General features: G+C 35.8%; 1 protein-coding gene across 1 annotated transcript in view; it reads right to left on the bottom strand.

Moving 5' to 3' along the window:
• Positions 1 to 4290: 4290 nt before the first annotated feature.
• Positions 4291 to 17513, bottom strand: part of LOC127172227 (membrane-associated phosphatidylinositol transfer protein 2) — a 66397-nt gene continuing 53174 nt past the window's right edge. Inside the window, 10 exon segments of the mRNA XM_051121444.1 lie at positions 4291 to 7397; positions 7468 to 7596; positions 9148 to 9291; positions 9293 to 9332; positions 9890 to 10039; positions 10115 to 10263; positions 10354 to 10470; positions 10558 to 10674; positions 14672 to 14820; positions 16830 to 17081. Coding sequence (XP_050977401.1) covers positions 7056 to 7397; positions 7468 to 7596; positions 9148 to 9291; positions 9293 to 9332; positions 9890 to 10039; positions 10115 to 10263; positions 10354 to 10470; positions 10558 to 10674; positions 14672 to 14820; positions 16830 to 17081 — 1589 coding nt within the window. The 3' untranslated portion in view covers positions 4291 to 7055.

Consider the following 17513-nt stretch of genomic DNA (forward strand, 5'->3'; position numbering starts at 1 on the left):
GTTGTAAAAGATTGAAACCAAAAACAAGTTATAGAGGTTTAAGTTTATGAAAATGATTTATGAGCAATTTATGTAAAATATATATTTTATAAAACAATTTGAAAAAAAAAAAAAAAAAAAAAAAGACAAAAGTCAAAGCCATAAATCTAAACAAGTTGTGTTTCAGATCTGCGGTTGATATTTCAAAAAATGAGGTTTTAGTAAGATTTTGTTTGGGTGCAGTATTAATCTTTTCCCATTAAATTCCAGCAAAGCTCTGCTGGCATACACAGCAGTGGAATTTGTGATTCACAGTATACAGTTTCGGTCTCTCAAACATTACAGGTGAAGTATTTAGGACACAACAAACCCACACAATTATAGCTGCATTATTTATCCAATTGACTCAAATTGGCCCAACTGGCAGAAAACAGGAATAAAGCAAGTATTTACTTTACATGCCAAATTAAAAAAAAAAAAGGCAAATTTAATTTTGAAGCTTTGCCAACAAAATGAAAGCCTATTAACAAATATTACATTATTTTATAGATACATTGCTCTGGGTTTAAATATTGCATTGTTTTTAATGAGTTTCAATGAGGACATTTTTGTCCTTAAGGTCCTGAGAGGAACTTTTCTTTTGGTACCTAGTGTAAAATAGATTTATTAAAGGAAATGAGAGTGAAGTAGATTCCAATAAAAATACACACCTGTGCACAACGCTGGCAAAATGCTAAAAAAATAAAAAATAAATAAAATAAAATAAAATAAAGAAATAAACTGAAAAAGACAAGATAATAAGCAATATGGTCACACAAGTGTTAAGGACATTTCACATAAATTAAGACAATATATCAAATCAGTGTTATAGCTTTAACATAGTTGACATTCAAAATCTTTGTACAAAGTTTGGTTAAAAAAATAGCTTGAAATCTAAGAATTGATTGGTGAATGAAAAAAAAAGACAAAGAAAAAAAATTGCCTATACATTTTTTTCCATGCCTTTTCCCCCCAGTGTCCTCTACAGATAACACAGCATTAAATGTGAATGATACATATTTGGGGGGGGGGGAATTCACAAGACTTTTTAACGGTTCTCAGACGGATATAACATCATAGTCATCAAGTAAAGTAATAATGCAAACGAAGCAAGCAGAAAAAGACAAGAGTTTTATGCTAGTTGCCTGAAAAGCTTCAGACTAACAATGACAACCAAAACTAACCAGTCACTGCAGTTGAAACAACAATTTATCTCGGCTGTGGGTAAAATGGCAAAACCAATGTTACTCACGCGTCGAGCAGAAACTGGCGTCCATCCGTCGTTTCGTTCGACTTTCTGCTGTCTAGAAATGTCTCTCCAGCGCTGGAAATCTCATTATTAACGCGAGTCCCAGCTGTAGTCTGATCTAAACCCTTCTTTTTCCAGGTATATCCATCTGACATGTTCCTCTTCAGTAGTGTGTAACGGCCATTTCTCTTTCTACAAATTTCCCGCGCGCGCACTCTCTAGCTCCTCCCTCATTATGAATGTAAACGCCCGCTATTGTTGATTGGCCACAACACTGTCGTGGCGCGCAGTCTTCGGGATGCGCGCGCATCATGGTTGCAGAAAACCCGGGAGAGATAGCTCTGGGCTAGAGTAATTACACGGATACGGTACAAAATAGTTTAAAAAGATTATAGATTATATTGATTAGATGTAATCTTCAAAATGTGTGCAAAATGTAAGCACTGTTATTCAACGAAATTGACGTTAGATAGCGGGATAGTCTTACAGATACGAGATAGGGATGACGTTTTTGTGGGCGGTTAAAATAGCAGTCACATGGAATAAAATAATTTAAAAAAAAGGTAAATTTGATTTGATATTTCAAAACTTTAGACTTTATTCTGGCAATTCCGACATTATATCTCACAATTCTAATAAGAAAAAAAAAACATTCTCTCTTTTCCCCTCGGTGAGTTTAACAAACTCACTAGTTTTGAGTTAAATCGAGTTATAAAGTCCGAATTAGGAGATATAAACTTTGATTTGCGAGAAAAAAGCCAGAATTGTGAGATAACATAAATAAATGTTATGTAAAATGTTAATAGTAATAGGTTTAAATAATATTTCATGCTGTAGGGCTACAATACGTCCCCTATGAACAGCAATGTTGCATCAGAATTATAAGTTTCTATCTGCATTCTGAGCACATTTGAGATATTGAGCTTCAAAGTTTTTGTGTTCCATAGACTTCTGTAGATTTTTGTTTTCTAAAATAAGGCCCAAAATGTACACAGCTTACGTCACATAATGTAAATATGTTTTCACTAACAAAAATGTCTGATAGAATCCTATAATTCTAAGGCGAGAATATGTGAATATTATGTAGACCTATTGTTTAAATCAAATTTATGCTTTGAAAGTACAGTAATCATAGCAGTTTTCATCCATATGTCCGTTTAAACGTCTGCGTTTAGCTTCAAATGGCGTCTTTAATGACAGTATTCTATAATAATTATTTGCATTCCGATTTTAACATCAAAAGGCACAAAAATATTTTTTTCCCCTCTTATTCCATGGATTTTATCAGATGTTTTTCTGCAACCACTATGGGCGCGCAGCTGTAAGTGACGTAAATGTGATGTCTACTCCAAATTGGTTGATTGGTCCGGTCCATGTTGTTTTTCCTTGCTTACGGAGCCATATTCAGAAAATTGTTTGGATGTTTGAATTTCAATTTTCAAGTGTTTCTCAGAAAAGTGCATCTTACTGCACCTTAAAACCAGTCAATAATTTAAGGCGAGACACTACATGTGAATAGGGTATATATATATATATATATATATATATATATACAGAGTGTTGGGAAGGTTACTTTGGAAATGTAGTAGGTTACAGATTACAAGTTACTTGATTTAAAATAATAAAATAATAAGTAGTGTAACTTTTCAATTACTTTATTGAAGTAATGTAACTTATTACTTTTAATTACTTTTTGATTACTTTTCTAAATTTCAAATTTTTTCTTTTATGCCAAAAATCATTAGGATATGAAGTAAAGATCTTTTTTTTTATTAGTAATATGCCTTGCTAAGAACTTAATATGGGCAACTTTAAAGGCAATTTTCTCAATATTTTTGCACCCTTGGATTCCAGATTTTCAGCTTTCATGTGATGTATAAATCTTAATTTCACAAAATTGACACTTATGACTGGTTTTGTGGTCCATAGTCACATTTAATGAAATATGTGCTAATTTGCATACATTTCTAGTACAAAAATCTAAACACTGGATGAAGGTCAGTTTCAAAAATTTTTTTTACTTACATATTAGCGTCAAATGTTTTTACAGAGGGAATTTGGGGTATCTCATTTTCATCACTCCATAATTCAGAAAACAATATATTTTCAGAATTTTTGGGGGAATAAAATGCATATAATCAAATCCCTCTGCAAAAACCTTCAGGATATAGATAGAAATAAAAAATGTAAAGTTTGGTGTGTGCAAATACTACTGAAGTGGAGATTTATGGCTCAGTGTAGGAGAAAAAACTCATTTTGAAAAAACAGCCTTTAAAAATATGTATCGCAATTTAAATTTATTGAAAATAAAACAAAACAAATAGATAAAGTGCTTTAAAAGAAACACTTAACAGTGTCTTTTGGATGTTTTCTTTCCACTAATCTTGTCTCCCCTTAATTTATCAAGAAAATAATAATAATTTAAGTTTACAACTAAATTTTATGTAGACACAGCGTAGCTCCCTAAAAGCATAATGCACATACATTTTGTAACTCTTAAAATGCCAGTTTGTTAACATAATGCCACTGTTGCTTTCTATAATAATAATAATAATAAAAAAACAGATTAAAAAAAACATCTTCACATACCAACGCAATTATAATTACTTAATTTCAATTAATTTGGCCTTTTTTTAGAAGCAGAAAACAGGAACAGATCAATTATTTGCTTGGCAAACCCGAGAAAATGGTGCTATCAGGTAGAAAATAGTAAAAATTAAAAATAAAAATGTTACTAATTGTTGAAGCCTTGCCAACAGAATAAAAGCTTATCATTTTATGCTTAAATATTGCAGTTTTCATGGATATCAATAGGGACATTTTTCTCCTAAGTGTTCTTTTATATGTAATGTAAATTAGATTTATAAAAGGAAATGAGTGAAATATTAAAATTCCAATAAAAACACATTTTTGTCAAAAAATACACATTTTACCAAAATGATCAAATAAATAAATGACAGTGAACATGAATATAAACTGACTTTTGAGTTTTCACACATAAAGCATGATAAATCACACAAGACTTGCACAGTTGTCCAACTGTATTTAATCCACAGTACATACAGTTATACATATGAGAGCACTGAACCACCGACCTGGTAAGAAAACTGTAAAGGAGCGAGTCAGCCCAGATCAGTACGTCAACAGGAGTGTAAAATGAGCCTGCAGTACGTCTCCATTCATCATCGAAAAGTAGCTGGGAAAGTGATTCGTTTGAAATGATTTGTACAGCAATCTGAAAGTTTTGGCAACAAACAAGATGGGCACAAAACAGGATATTTTCAAGATACTTCGCCATAATTTCATCCAACGAGCTTGTGTTATGAAACACATCTGTGCACGCTAATCCATTCACATACCTCCAAAAATACTGCAGATGTCAACATTTTGCCAGTATTTATACGTCTTTTAATATATGTCAGTTTTTAAAAAAATACGACTGGATTTGGGATTAACGCTAGGATCTTTTAAATATTTGGTAGTAACAATTGATATGATGATCTTATATAGACAACGGCATATTCGGAATAACTATAAATCGGAGGGTTGTAGTGTGGCCCATTATTGAAGAGTACAGGAAAGTGTACGAAAGCTCTTCTGTGACATGCAAAGTACAAAAGTGGCTATAATCTGCTTTATCTGAGGATATAATACTCGCACGCCAGATGCTTGCTGTGTAAAAACTGTGGCACGAATGTTGATGTCGTGGTACGATTCCCTGCGATGCATCTACAGTTTGGAAATAAAACTCAACGGAGCGCATCAGCTTGCCCAACATTGGTGGAAAGTAGCTTGAAAACAGGTAGAAGAAGTAGGAGAGTGTGTGTTTGGAATAACGTAACGGAAATATGCCATTTCCAGACTGAGAATTTGTTCAGTGGTTAACATTCAAATCATAAACCAACAGCCAAGATGACCTACAGTAGATATATCAAGTTCACAAACCTTTCAGCATATTCAATTGAGAACCCTGATGTCTAGTACCAAACTAGACGCGTTAAAACTTTACCTGTGAAGACTAGTAACACCAGTCCGAATGCCATTGTGCAGCACCGAGTTTCTCGAATTTCTCACAGAACCACATTCACAATTCCGATTCACATTACGTGGAAATTTCAAAGCGACAAATCGGTTTCCAGAGCGTGAGGTCTCCAGAATAAGAGAGCGTTGTTGTTGTTGTACACGTGCTCCTTGCTGAACTGATTGTCCGTGCGGTGGCGGTGGCGTCGTCGTCGTCTAGAGTTTTGCTACGGAAACACTGTCAACGATTATGCACAAGGAGACACGTCATTGGTCCGTTAAAAGAAGCATTCAGAACTGTTGGACGAAAGAATAAAGCAACACATGGAAACCTGAAATATCCATCTTATGAAGCTACAGAAATAAATAAATTCTGACTGTAACATATCCTATATAGTGAAATTTACATCTTTACAGTATCTACACTGTTTGAAGTCCCATTCAGAACATCCCGGCTTGCGTTCGAAGCCTCCCGGTTCGAGACCGCACATGCAGCATGGCTATTCCAGTGTGTTTGTGATACAGAAACAAACCGCGGTTTCATGCCGTCCCATCTAAAATCGCGAAAATTAAAAGCACAATTTCTATATACCTCAATCACTTACATATGAACATATGGACAATATCATAGATAACTGAACGTTTTAAAGGACTGAAGTTGATCTAAAATGATCTAAAATTTTAAAAACATTATACATGTGCCATCGAAACGCTTGGGGGATGTTGCTACAATGCATCGGAAAAGTATTCGAGTTCCTATGATCTGCCTGGTTTGGCACTTTGCTTGCGTTTTGTCGCCGTTTCCTATATATAAATACCCTGCCATAAATAAAAGGGTCATGTACTACACGCCAACGTTATGTAGCGACATGAGATGGTAACAAGGACCTCCACTATTCCACTAGTGCAAAAAAACAATGAGGTTATGCAGTTGCAGAACTACAGCTTTCGAAATGAATCGTTTTGGCCGTCGGCGGAAACGAGTGCAAAGGATTTCGAGAGGAAATGATTAAGCCGAAACCTTGGAAAAACTGTCCGACATGCAAATACAGCAGCAGCAGAAAAAAAGTTTCACTTCAGCGGATGTGGCTTACGTGTGCTTACGATCGCGTTCGGTGGCTCAGAAGTGAACGAAACGGCGAGAACGAAAGAAACGTGACCCGGCAGCCCATGCCGGAGGTATTGCGAGCAGATGGCCTTGTAAAGGGATAGTTGTTCCTTTGAGAGTTCGTTCGTGCTTTGAATGCGAAGTTAAGGCCTGCAGACGGAGTGTGACGGGATTTGATCCTTATTGCCAAATGCTGCTGGGATCAGATTTGGAGAGGCTGCCGGGACGGGACGGGCCGGCCCGACGGAAACCGATGTGAAATGGCCTCTGGGTCTTAGCAGCTCCTCGAGTTCATGGCTGCCCTGAGCAGGTAAGAGGAGGCACGTATTTACATGTGTGGGGACACCGGAAGGGGAATGATAGGAGAAGCGGGAGAAGTCCGTACCCACCCGAGCGATCCGTTTTTCAGTCCCGACAGTACATTCAATCAAGTCAGAGGCGAGGGCCGCGACCCAGAGCGATGCTTAAGGCGCTAGATTTCTGGAAAGTGTTTGGCTGCCGGATTCAAAACGAAAAGAAAACATGACGAAAAACAATTCCCATGCAATGCCGTGAGGTTTCCTCACAGAGTTTGTTGTAATACTGTGAGATTTCGTCGTGTCCGATACTGCAGCCTCCAGATTGACGTGCCTCCGGAATTTTGGACCCGGTGGGTGGAGCCTATTTCGGGCTCAGGGCTCCGCCCTCGAGTTTGCTGGGTCGGCCCCAGCAGCCGGCGGCAATGCTCATGCTCCTCTGGGCACGTTCGGCCCGCTCGCGGTCGCATTCTGATTGGCTCTGCGCGCGTTCGGGACGTCCTATTTGCACGGGCGGTGTGGAGGACGTGGGTTGCGAGGAAATGGTGCGCAGCAGGTGATTGCGCTTCCGCAGGAAATCCCCGCTGCCGCCAAGCCCGAAGCTGCCTTTACGCAGGACCATGCGAGTGCTGCCGGTTTTGGCGGGTCTCGATCGCTGATTGTACTCCAGCTGGGACAGGTGGGACGCGTAGCCGTCGGCAATGAACTGCAGAGAGAATGAGGTCAATGAAAGTGCATGGAAACTTAAAGTTTAGAGGAAGAACAGTGCAAGATACCTGACACTGGTGTTGCATTTTCTTCGTTGGTCTCCCTACGATGTAGATCTGCGATGGCGGCAGACCCAGTGACGTGTACACAGAGATGTCCTTAGTGGAGCCGTAGGCAGCAAAGATCTTCATGTGTGCCTACAACAGAGCAGGATGATCTTTAAACATGATCAAACAGTTTAAATGCAAGCAAAGATTGACACATTATATGTCTATTCATAGCCTTTCATCACAATTCTGCAAAGTTGTGAAGCCGACAGTGCACGATAAATAAGTTATTGTCTATCAAAAAAAAAAAAAAAGAGTCGGCTCACATTCGCCTGAACGAGTCGTCAGGAATCGAATCTTTTTCTGTTACGGCTATACGTCAAGAAGTAACACATCTGCATAATGTCCGCCCACGTTCTACGTCACAAACAACTTGCCCGCCCACAAACAGTCAAATTTCCATGTGGTTTACGTCACATGGAAATTTACATGTACATTATACAGAAGACGATGATGAATCTACAAAGATTGTATTTTCTAGCGATCATTCAAAATAAGTAGTTGTGTATGTTATGTTGTGTAACAACCCTGCACATGTCTTGCTAACCGGCTAAATCACGCTTCTGTAGTTCTGTAGTTCAGCTGTGGACCCACTGTAGTCTGACAATTTGTGATTGATGCAGCTTGACTGTCTGTCTGTCTCATTAGTTGGAGTAATGATAAAGGAAGGCGCACGAAGCAGCTTTCACACCGAACACGGAAAGCACTGTGCTAGGAAACCTATTTGTTTCAATTGCTTCCGCGGGAAGCGCGCACGGGCCAAGTTCAAATGAGTTGTTCAAATGAACTTTTCCCGGCTACACTGAACCCAGCAACAAGCGCAGCGCTTTCCGCGTTCGGTGTGAAAGCCGCCTTAATGCATTATACTATGTTGGAAGTTTACAACATAGTGGTGTGCCCGGTTCACTTACATAAGCAAATTGCGAGCACTTTCCACGGTAGTCCGTGCTAACTTGTCGATCAGCCACTTCAGCCGTTTCATCGTCAGACTCTGGCTGGAATTGGTATGGTAAAATCGATGCCATCTTTTCTATGTATTGACAAGTATCCAGGGCTGTCAATCAGTTATGGCAATGGGTGTTTCATTCTTTGACACGCTGAACGCGGTAGACCAATCATAAAGGACTGCACCATCTGACCAATCACAGCAGTGAGGGCTCACGGAAAGGAGGAGTTTAGAGAGACTGATTCTTCAAATGGCTTCGTACGAGTCGTTTACGAATCATTTAGAAATGGGGTAAAATTAAATCTATTTTTGGAGAAAACTAAAGTGTTTTTTGACCTTGCATACATGTAAACCTGTTTTGGGAGTTATTAAAACATTAGCAACCTTTAAAATGGCATAATAGGAGCACTTTAAGACTTTTTAAGGGCCTGCAGGAACCCTGTTACTATATTTGAATGTATTATCTTAAGTATGAACACACGTTTGTAGTGCAAACAGTTTTACAGTTTACCACACATTGTTATTCTTCTTGTTATTTCCCTATAGTAGCTAATGAACCGGAAGTCTTACACACAGGCTTACTTCCGCATTGAAGAATAAGGTGGAAATTGATTTAAGGTCGATGTATTCCAAATGATAGTGATTATTACCCACATCCCCTTACAAAAAACAGATGTGTCTGTGTATATTTTCACCTCTGTGATGAGAGACTTGAGGAAGTTGGCTTTGTGTCGGAGGGGGTCGTGTACGAGCCCGTCACAGAAGGACACGATCCCGTGAGGGAAGTTGTGCTGTGAAAGCCAAGCCACCACACGCTGCTTCTGCATGTCTGGACGCCCCCGTCACGTACACGATCAGGTAACCCAGATCCTGCCAGTGCCTGAAACAGGACCAACCACCGTCAAGAACAGCAAACATTACAAATGAGTGGCCTGTGAGTATTATTAACCCTATAAAACCTGACATGTAAAATATTAGTCAGCTTTTTTTTTTTTTTTTTTTTTAATGGAACAGTTTATTAAACCTTAATACAAATTATTTATTATTACAGGTTTTTATGGCTCATAAAGTGTGATACAGTGACAATATGGAGCTCACACCTACACCTACATTTTATTAAAAGGCTCAAACTGGCCAAAAATATGCAATCTGGAGCAGATGCTGATATCACATATCATTTCAACACATATAAAGCAATGCAATACAATGATGATTAAGAGATGAATAAATAAACTTTCATAAAAAAACAGATCATATTTGATTGTCATGATTTTTCGAAAAATGAAGCATGGATAAATTGCTTAAATCCAGTAAGTGTTCACTTTAAAATATTTGTGATTGTGTACAACAGTTTTTTCAGTAAAGTTTCAATCATGTTGATCATTTAGAGACGTCTGCATAGTAAATATGATGTACTAGGCTTCATAGAGACCTCACCTGACCACATCAACCGCTCCTGCTCGCACTTTAGGGTCGCTGCCCATGATGGACACGCTAGCAGCAAAAGAGCCGTCGATGCTAAACACGACAAACTCGGTCCCGCGCGGCAGCACAGTCAGGTAACTGTCAGCAGATGTGTGGTCGCCCCTTTGGACACAGCAAATATTGTAAAACAGATAAAAATACTTTTTCGTGCCTAATAAATGTAGATTTGAGCTTTACCTGACCACCATTTTGACCGGATACACGCCGATGCTCAGCCGCTTGCTCTCGGGAATGGTGTAGAAAACCCGGCCGCTGCTATTGGTCAGTTCTGTGCTGAAGTACACCCACTCACCGGACGGAGGCTGGGTCATGATGTGGATGTCCACCTAGAAAACGGCACAAAAATTAGATAAAGTGCCAAAGGAATATATTAGCTTTCTGATTAAAAGTTAGGGTGGCCCGGATTGGACGCTAACCTTCTCTCCTGTCAGCGTGACCATGTCCAGCGGGCCGTACATGAAGCGTCCCGTGACCACCTGATTGCCGTCCTCCGTAAATACGGCATCGTTCACACGGTGGTTTGCCGTAACGTTCTTTAACACAAACACATCTTTATGTCAATAACAATTCCGATTTAACAGCAATTTGGGATTTTAGAGATGCTGAGGTGCCTGTCTCACCCTGATCTTCACGTGGGTCCTCTTCCTTATCCACTTCTCCCGCGGTTTGGACGGAGTGAATTCTGACACCTCCTTCCCATCGAGCTCCAAAATGCTGGAGTTCTCATGCCTCATTACCTGAGAGCCGGAAAAATAACAAATACAATTACATTTGACCAATTTCAGTCTTAACTTGTCCACTAATAATTAACAAGTTGTACATTTATTAATATTGCAGTATCATTTGTATATTAAAATAAAATAAAATAAAATAAAAATAAAAATTAAAAAAAAAGTCACATCCCCTATCTTTATGTCAATTTTATAATTAGTCATTTTCGGTCCTAGCCGAAGTATCACCAAAAATGTTTTTTTTTTTTTTTTTTTTCTTGCAATTAGACTTAAAATTGATTGGAAAGCCCATATTTTATTACATTAAAATATTAGTAAAAACAGTAAAGTTTAAAATAACAAAGATAACAATTAAATAATAGTCATTTAAACATTTAATAACTAAAATAAAAATAGTTATTTTAAAAATGTATTTATTTTTTTTCTTAGTAATTTAAATGTACTTATAAAATATGTATGTAAAAACAAAAAATATCTTACTGATAAAATAAAATAATGAATTAAAAAAAAACATTCTAATACAAGCCAGAGAAAAAAAACAAATGATATTATATATATATATATATATATATATATATATATATATTAGAGTTGAGCCGGATACTCGGCTGAAACGAGTATCCGGCACGGATAAAGCACTTTTGCCGAGTACGAGTATCATACGAGTAATACGAGTCAATATCTGTGCTCGGATTGAATAAAAATTCTCATTGGGTAGTTTACTGTGTCTGCGTTCTGTGATAGGCTAGTCACAGGGCCTCTCCCCTACACACATACTAGAGATGCGCGGATGAGCTTAAACGTCACCGGAATCCGCAGCTCCAAATAAATGATCCGCCCGCCACCCACCCGCACCTGTATTTTTCTCTGATTTAGATAACCGCACCCGACCCGCACCCGATCGTCATTTACAATTATTCTAATTCTTAGTTTTGCATGATGATATGATGAATGTGATGAACACTTATAAGCTTAATCACTCGTGCTTTTAAGCCAAATCCACGCTAAAAAGAATAACGTTAACTGATATCTGGACGTGACGTATTGTTTTCGGTATAATGTACTGATTCAAATTAGTAATCAATAATAATTTTTATTTTAATACTCGGCGTGCCTCTCTTGACATGCTCTCGCGTATGAACAGGCAGCAAATGTGGTGCTGGCGCGGACGGCGCGGGCGCGGGCGCGGGCGCATCAGGCGCATCAGGTGCAATGATAAAACATATTTCAAAGGAAGCCGGCGCTAGGGTCCTTACCGTCTTTGCTGGGTGTTTTGAGCGAATATTTGCATGTATTCACATACGATTTAGTTACAAATGGTGGCCTGTCATGATTTTGGCTAATGCAGGACACTACTGAATGATGCGCATCAGAGGGGATTTAGAAGTGGGTGCGCAGAGCCGACTGATAAAGAAATGGGTATACGCGGGTTATACACACCACTGCATATTAACCTACTCGAGTATTTAAAACATATGTTAGAAAATACAGTTAATATTTGCGTCATTATTGATTTTTCTCATCCACCCGCGAACCACCCGCAAATAATCAGAATGCAATTTTTTATTACCCGACCCACCCGACCCGCGGATTGTCCGCAGCGCCCGCGGATATAACCGCCATCCGCGCATCACTAACACATACAGATTTATTGTGTTGCTGTGTCCCGCTCTGCTCACACACACACACACAGAACACTGAGAAGAGAAGAGAACAGCGCGCTCTCTCTCTGTTCTCTCCCTCAGTCACTCAGGTTTGCGGGTTTTTTTCCGTTAACGTTTAGGGTTTCTTCAGCATCACTTTTGTTTTTTACTTTGGTTTGTTTGTAGTACTTACTTTTTAACCAGTAGAGTTTTGGTAAACGTGGGGTTTGTTCAGACGTGGTGCTTGGTAAAAGCGACTCGCGTCTCTGCCTGTCGGAGAATTTATTTTTCTTTTTTAAACCGTCAGCTGGCTCTGACCAGTTTTTTTACTTCACGCACTGAGTGTCTGACACTTTCTTTCTGTATTTCATAAATAAATAAATAAATAAATAAACCACACTGCTCAAGGTTAAAAAAAGAAAGTTATGTTGAAATGAAAACTCTTGTTCATTACATTTTACTTCATAATTGCAACCGCATGTGTTGTATTCATTGTTGCAAAACTTATTCTGTATATAGTTCGTTTGTTATCATGATCAAACCCACTGATCTGAAGCTCAATGCTGATGCTGTCATGTAAATAGTTTTCTAATCAGCAATAAATATAACAATTTCTGATCAACCCATATCAATTGCATGCTTAAAATAACATACCGGTTAAAGCCCCGCCCATTTCAATACAACATGACCCACTTCCAGGTTAAATCCCACCCACTTCCGGGTTAGGCCCCGCCCACTCCGAGTACAGATACAGATACAGATAATTCATATGGTTAACAGATACAGATACAGATACAGATAATGCTGTACTCGCTCATCCCTAATATATATATATATATATATGCAATTTAATTAGAAGGAATGGCTTTTCTATGATATTATATAACCAAAAAAAGTATAAATAAAAATAGTTATTTAAAAATATATATATTAATTTATTATTTTTTTTATTTAGTACTTTAAATGTACTTATAAAATATGTATGTATAAACAAAAAATATCTTACTGATAAAATAAAATAATGAATAAAAAACATTTTTACACTAGTCAGAAAAAAAACATTATAAATGATATTATATGTGTCCAATTTAATTAGAAGGAATGGCTTTTCTATATTTTATTACATTAAAATGCTAAAAATTTTAAAAACATTAATGTTTAATATAATGAAGACAACAATTATATATAATAATAAACGGAGCAATTCCAATAGGGTCCTCGCACTGCAGTGCTCGGGCCCTAAATAGTCATTTAAATAACTAAACTAAACTATAAATAAAAAATACAGTAATTATAAAATAAATCAAAAAGTTATTGTATAAAAAAAACACACACACACACACACTTGTAAAATAAAGCTAGAAAAAAAAAACCAAATATTATTACACGTCCAATTTAATTAAAAGGAATGGGTTATCTATAATTGCCCTTATTTTATTACATGAAAATGTTACCAAAAGCATTAAAGTTCAATAAGACAAAAATTATGTAATTTTCACTTAGGCAAAAAATGCATAAATAAAAAATACAATATTACATTTAATGCATTTGATTTTTATTGAGTAATTTAAATGTATTTATAAAATGTACATGAATGTATGAAAAAAACCCATACTAATAAAATAAAAATGATGAATAAAAATCCAGATATATTAATGCAAGCCAGAAAAAACATTAAAAGGAATCGCTTTTCTATGATTATTGCCCTTATTTTATCACATTAAAATGTTACCAAAACATTAAAATTTAATGTAATAAATATAATCATAAAATATTTAAATAACTAAACAAAAATCTATAAATCCCCAAAAAATATTATTATTAATAATTATATTATAAAGCATAATAATATAATAAAATATAATATAATAAAAAATAAATATAATAAAATTATTAAAAAATATTTAATTAGAAATTATTAGAAACAATATTATATTTGTCCAATTTTATTAAAAAGAAAGGCTTTTCTTAGTATAACTGCCTTTTTTAAATAATATAATATAATATAACATAACATAATAAAATATAATAAAGATTAAAAAAATGAATTTTATAATAGCATTTCTTAACATATTTAAATAACTAAATATTAATTTTTTACAAAAATACAATAAAATTATTTTAAATTAAAATTATTTTAATAAAAGCCAGGGGAAAAAAATAATATTATATTATATTTGCCTAAAAATAAATGGACAATTATCTTAGAAGAGCTGCTCTTTTTAAATAAATATTCAGATTTATGGGTAATGCATTAAAAAAATGTTTGCATAGTGGATGTTTCTGGGTGCAAATAACTCTGAATATTTCTTTAAGCAGAATTAATATATTATAATCTTAAACCATACGGTAATAGTCACCTGTCGGAGCAGGAAAGACACAACGTCCGTGGATTCCCAGTAGGAGGCGTGAAAGAGGTGAGGTAGAGCCACGGTGGGGAACGCAGTCAAAGCATCAGGACAATAGAGGGCGAAATCAATGCGCTTCGTGCCCCACCAGCGTGCAGCGACTGCAAGAGAGACGACACGGGACGTTCAGTCATGCCTGTCCAAACCATTAGCGCTACAATGACAGATTCAAATGCCATTACAGATTTCTTTTTCATCTGTACATAATTTATGAACGTTTCAGCTGCTGGTTCTAGGACAGGACGAGGACATGTGATGCAGGATTGCTTCAGGGGCTCAAAAGGAAGTAAAGAAATGGAAAGTTGTCGTTTGGTAATGTGCACTGGGCCGTGCGAGGCTGTAGTGCGCATCTCTTGTCTGCTTCCTCCCATGACCCATTGCAAAAACACTCAAGACACAACCCTGATTTTGGTTTGTAACTCTTTCAATTAGGGTTGAATGTTCTTGAATGGCCTCTGGTTCGCTACAAGTAGGATTGGGAATCGAAAACCAGTTGTTTTTTAAAACTGGTTCTATTTCGACTGGGAACTTTGGGGGTTGTGAATTAAAAAATAAAAAAATAAATAAAAAATAAAAATCAGCAAAAGGCAGCAAATTTACTACATGATTCACAAACAAATGACTCTTATGAAGTGGCTATTTTGAATAAATCATTAAAAAAAAAAAAACAAGTTTCGTTAAAAACAAATTCAGACTTGAAATGTGCGTTATTTAAACAATTGGTGAGTAATTAATAATAAAAGTTAAACATAGCGGAAACAGCAAAATTAACAATTCATGTCCCTGATCTATACAGAAATATAAATAAATATATGAAATATTTAATGTATAAATATATACAAATATATTTGCAAAATAATATTTTTTGTAACTCATTTTTAATCATAATAATTAATAACAATATCTTTATTACTATTATCTGGTTAGACTAATTTTAAGTAAATAATAATAAATAATAATAAATAAGGTTACAAAAACGTAAAAATTATCACAAATTTACAATTCATGCTTCTGAGTTATATGCAAAATTCATAATTATTTGCATAATAATATATGAAAGTATTTGATTTTCGAAATAATAATAATAATAACAATGACAACATTAATAACAATATGGTTAAAACAATTTCTACATAAAAAAATTCAGAATTAGTCATTTTACTAGTGTGAATTATCACCTAAATAATGTAATTTTAAATTACATTATTTGGGTTAATATTTACTTATTATATATATATTATATTTATTATTATTTGCACAATAATATGACCTGATGTTATTTTTGTATTAGTAAAACTAATATATTAATAATAAAATATTATCTAAATATAAATATAAATTATATAATAAATAACACACACACACACACACACAAACATATATATATATATATATATATATATATATATATATATATATATATATATATATAAAATATAGAATATATAAATAATATTATTATTTGTAAATTGTTAATGTTAATAATTTTTTTCTTTAATTATTACATTAACATATGTTACCAAAACAGTATATTTTAATGTAATTTTGTAATAATCTTATTTTAATAATAATAATAATAATAAAAAAATAATTTTGCTTAATATATAGTTAGGACCACTTATTGGGTGTGGCTGCTTCTTAAAAAGAACTAAAAAAAAAAAAAGAAAGAAAAAAAAAATCATTAAGTGGAATTCCATATGATTCCCATCCTTACGTAAAAGCGGCCGCTAACAGAAGACATTCACGCCATAAGCATGATGCACAGCCAGATAATGGGAGCAAGACAAGTCAACATCCTTCAAAGCATCTTCAGAAGGTTTTCATCACTCAGAGCAAACCCAGAGCGGCTCAGGGTTCAGGAGATGAAGAACCAGAGCGTCAGCGCTGAGCTTCAAAGGGAAGGGGGGCATGAATTTGAAAAAACAAGGGCGTCAGCGCCGGGGAGGTCAGCAGGAAAACAGGCTGAAAATTTAAAAGCTAAAACAGGAAGTAGGAGGGATTGCAGGGAATGCAGTAATGGTAGAAACTAAACGCAGGCAAACAGGAGAGCGGGTGCATCTGGAGGGTCCGGGAGACCCTTTGACCGGACGTCTACCCACGCTCCAAGTACCTTGCTCGATGTCCAGCGGGACACATGGTGATGGCGGGTCTGAGGCGAGCGAGGGTGAGGGCTCAAAGCCTAGAGAGACGCTCTGCTCTGAATCATCCAAACAGCTGGAATCCTGCCTTTCTATCTGCGGCTTATTTTGCGCTTTGCTGGATTTGGGGGAAGGGCTTCGGGAACCGCTTTTATTATAGGGAAGGGCCAATTGGGACAAAAGACTGAGCTTTTTGGAGAGGCTAAGTTGGCATGCTTGCGCTACTAGAGAAAAAACAACATCAAAACAACAGCAGTCAAAAGGTGAACAGGACATGATGTGTGATAGTTCCTGGCTACATCTGCAGCATTAAAATGTTGAAAATGTTTTTTTGCCATTTAATAATTCTGTGGAAACCGTGATGCACTACTGTTCAAAAGTTTGGAGTAAGATTAAAAATAATAACACTTTTATTTAACTCATTAAACTGATCAAATGAGACAAAGACTTTGTTACCAAAGATTCCCATTTCAAATACATGCTGTTCTTGAACTTTCAAAACACTGATAATAATAACACTTTAATAATATTTATTAATTATTTCTAATTATTTATTAATTAATTTCAATTAAAAAAATATGCAACAAAAACAATTTCATAATCTGTAAGTACACACACACACATATATATATATATATATATATATATAAAATTAC

The sequence above is a fragment of the Labeo rohita genome, chromosome 10, assembly GCF_022985175.1.
Source record: "Labeo rohita strain BAU-BD-2019 chromosome 10, IGBB_LRoh.1.0, whole genome shotgun sequence".
NCBI classification, from domain to species: Eukaryota; Metazoa; Chordata; class Actinopteri; order Cypriniformes; family Cyprinidae; genus Labeo; species Labeo rohita.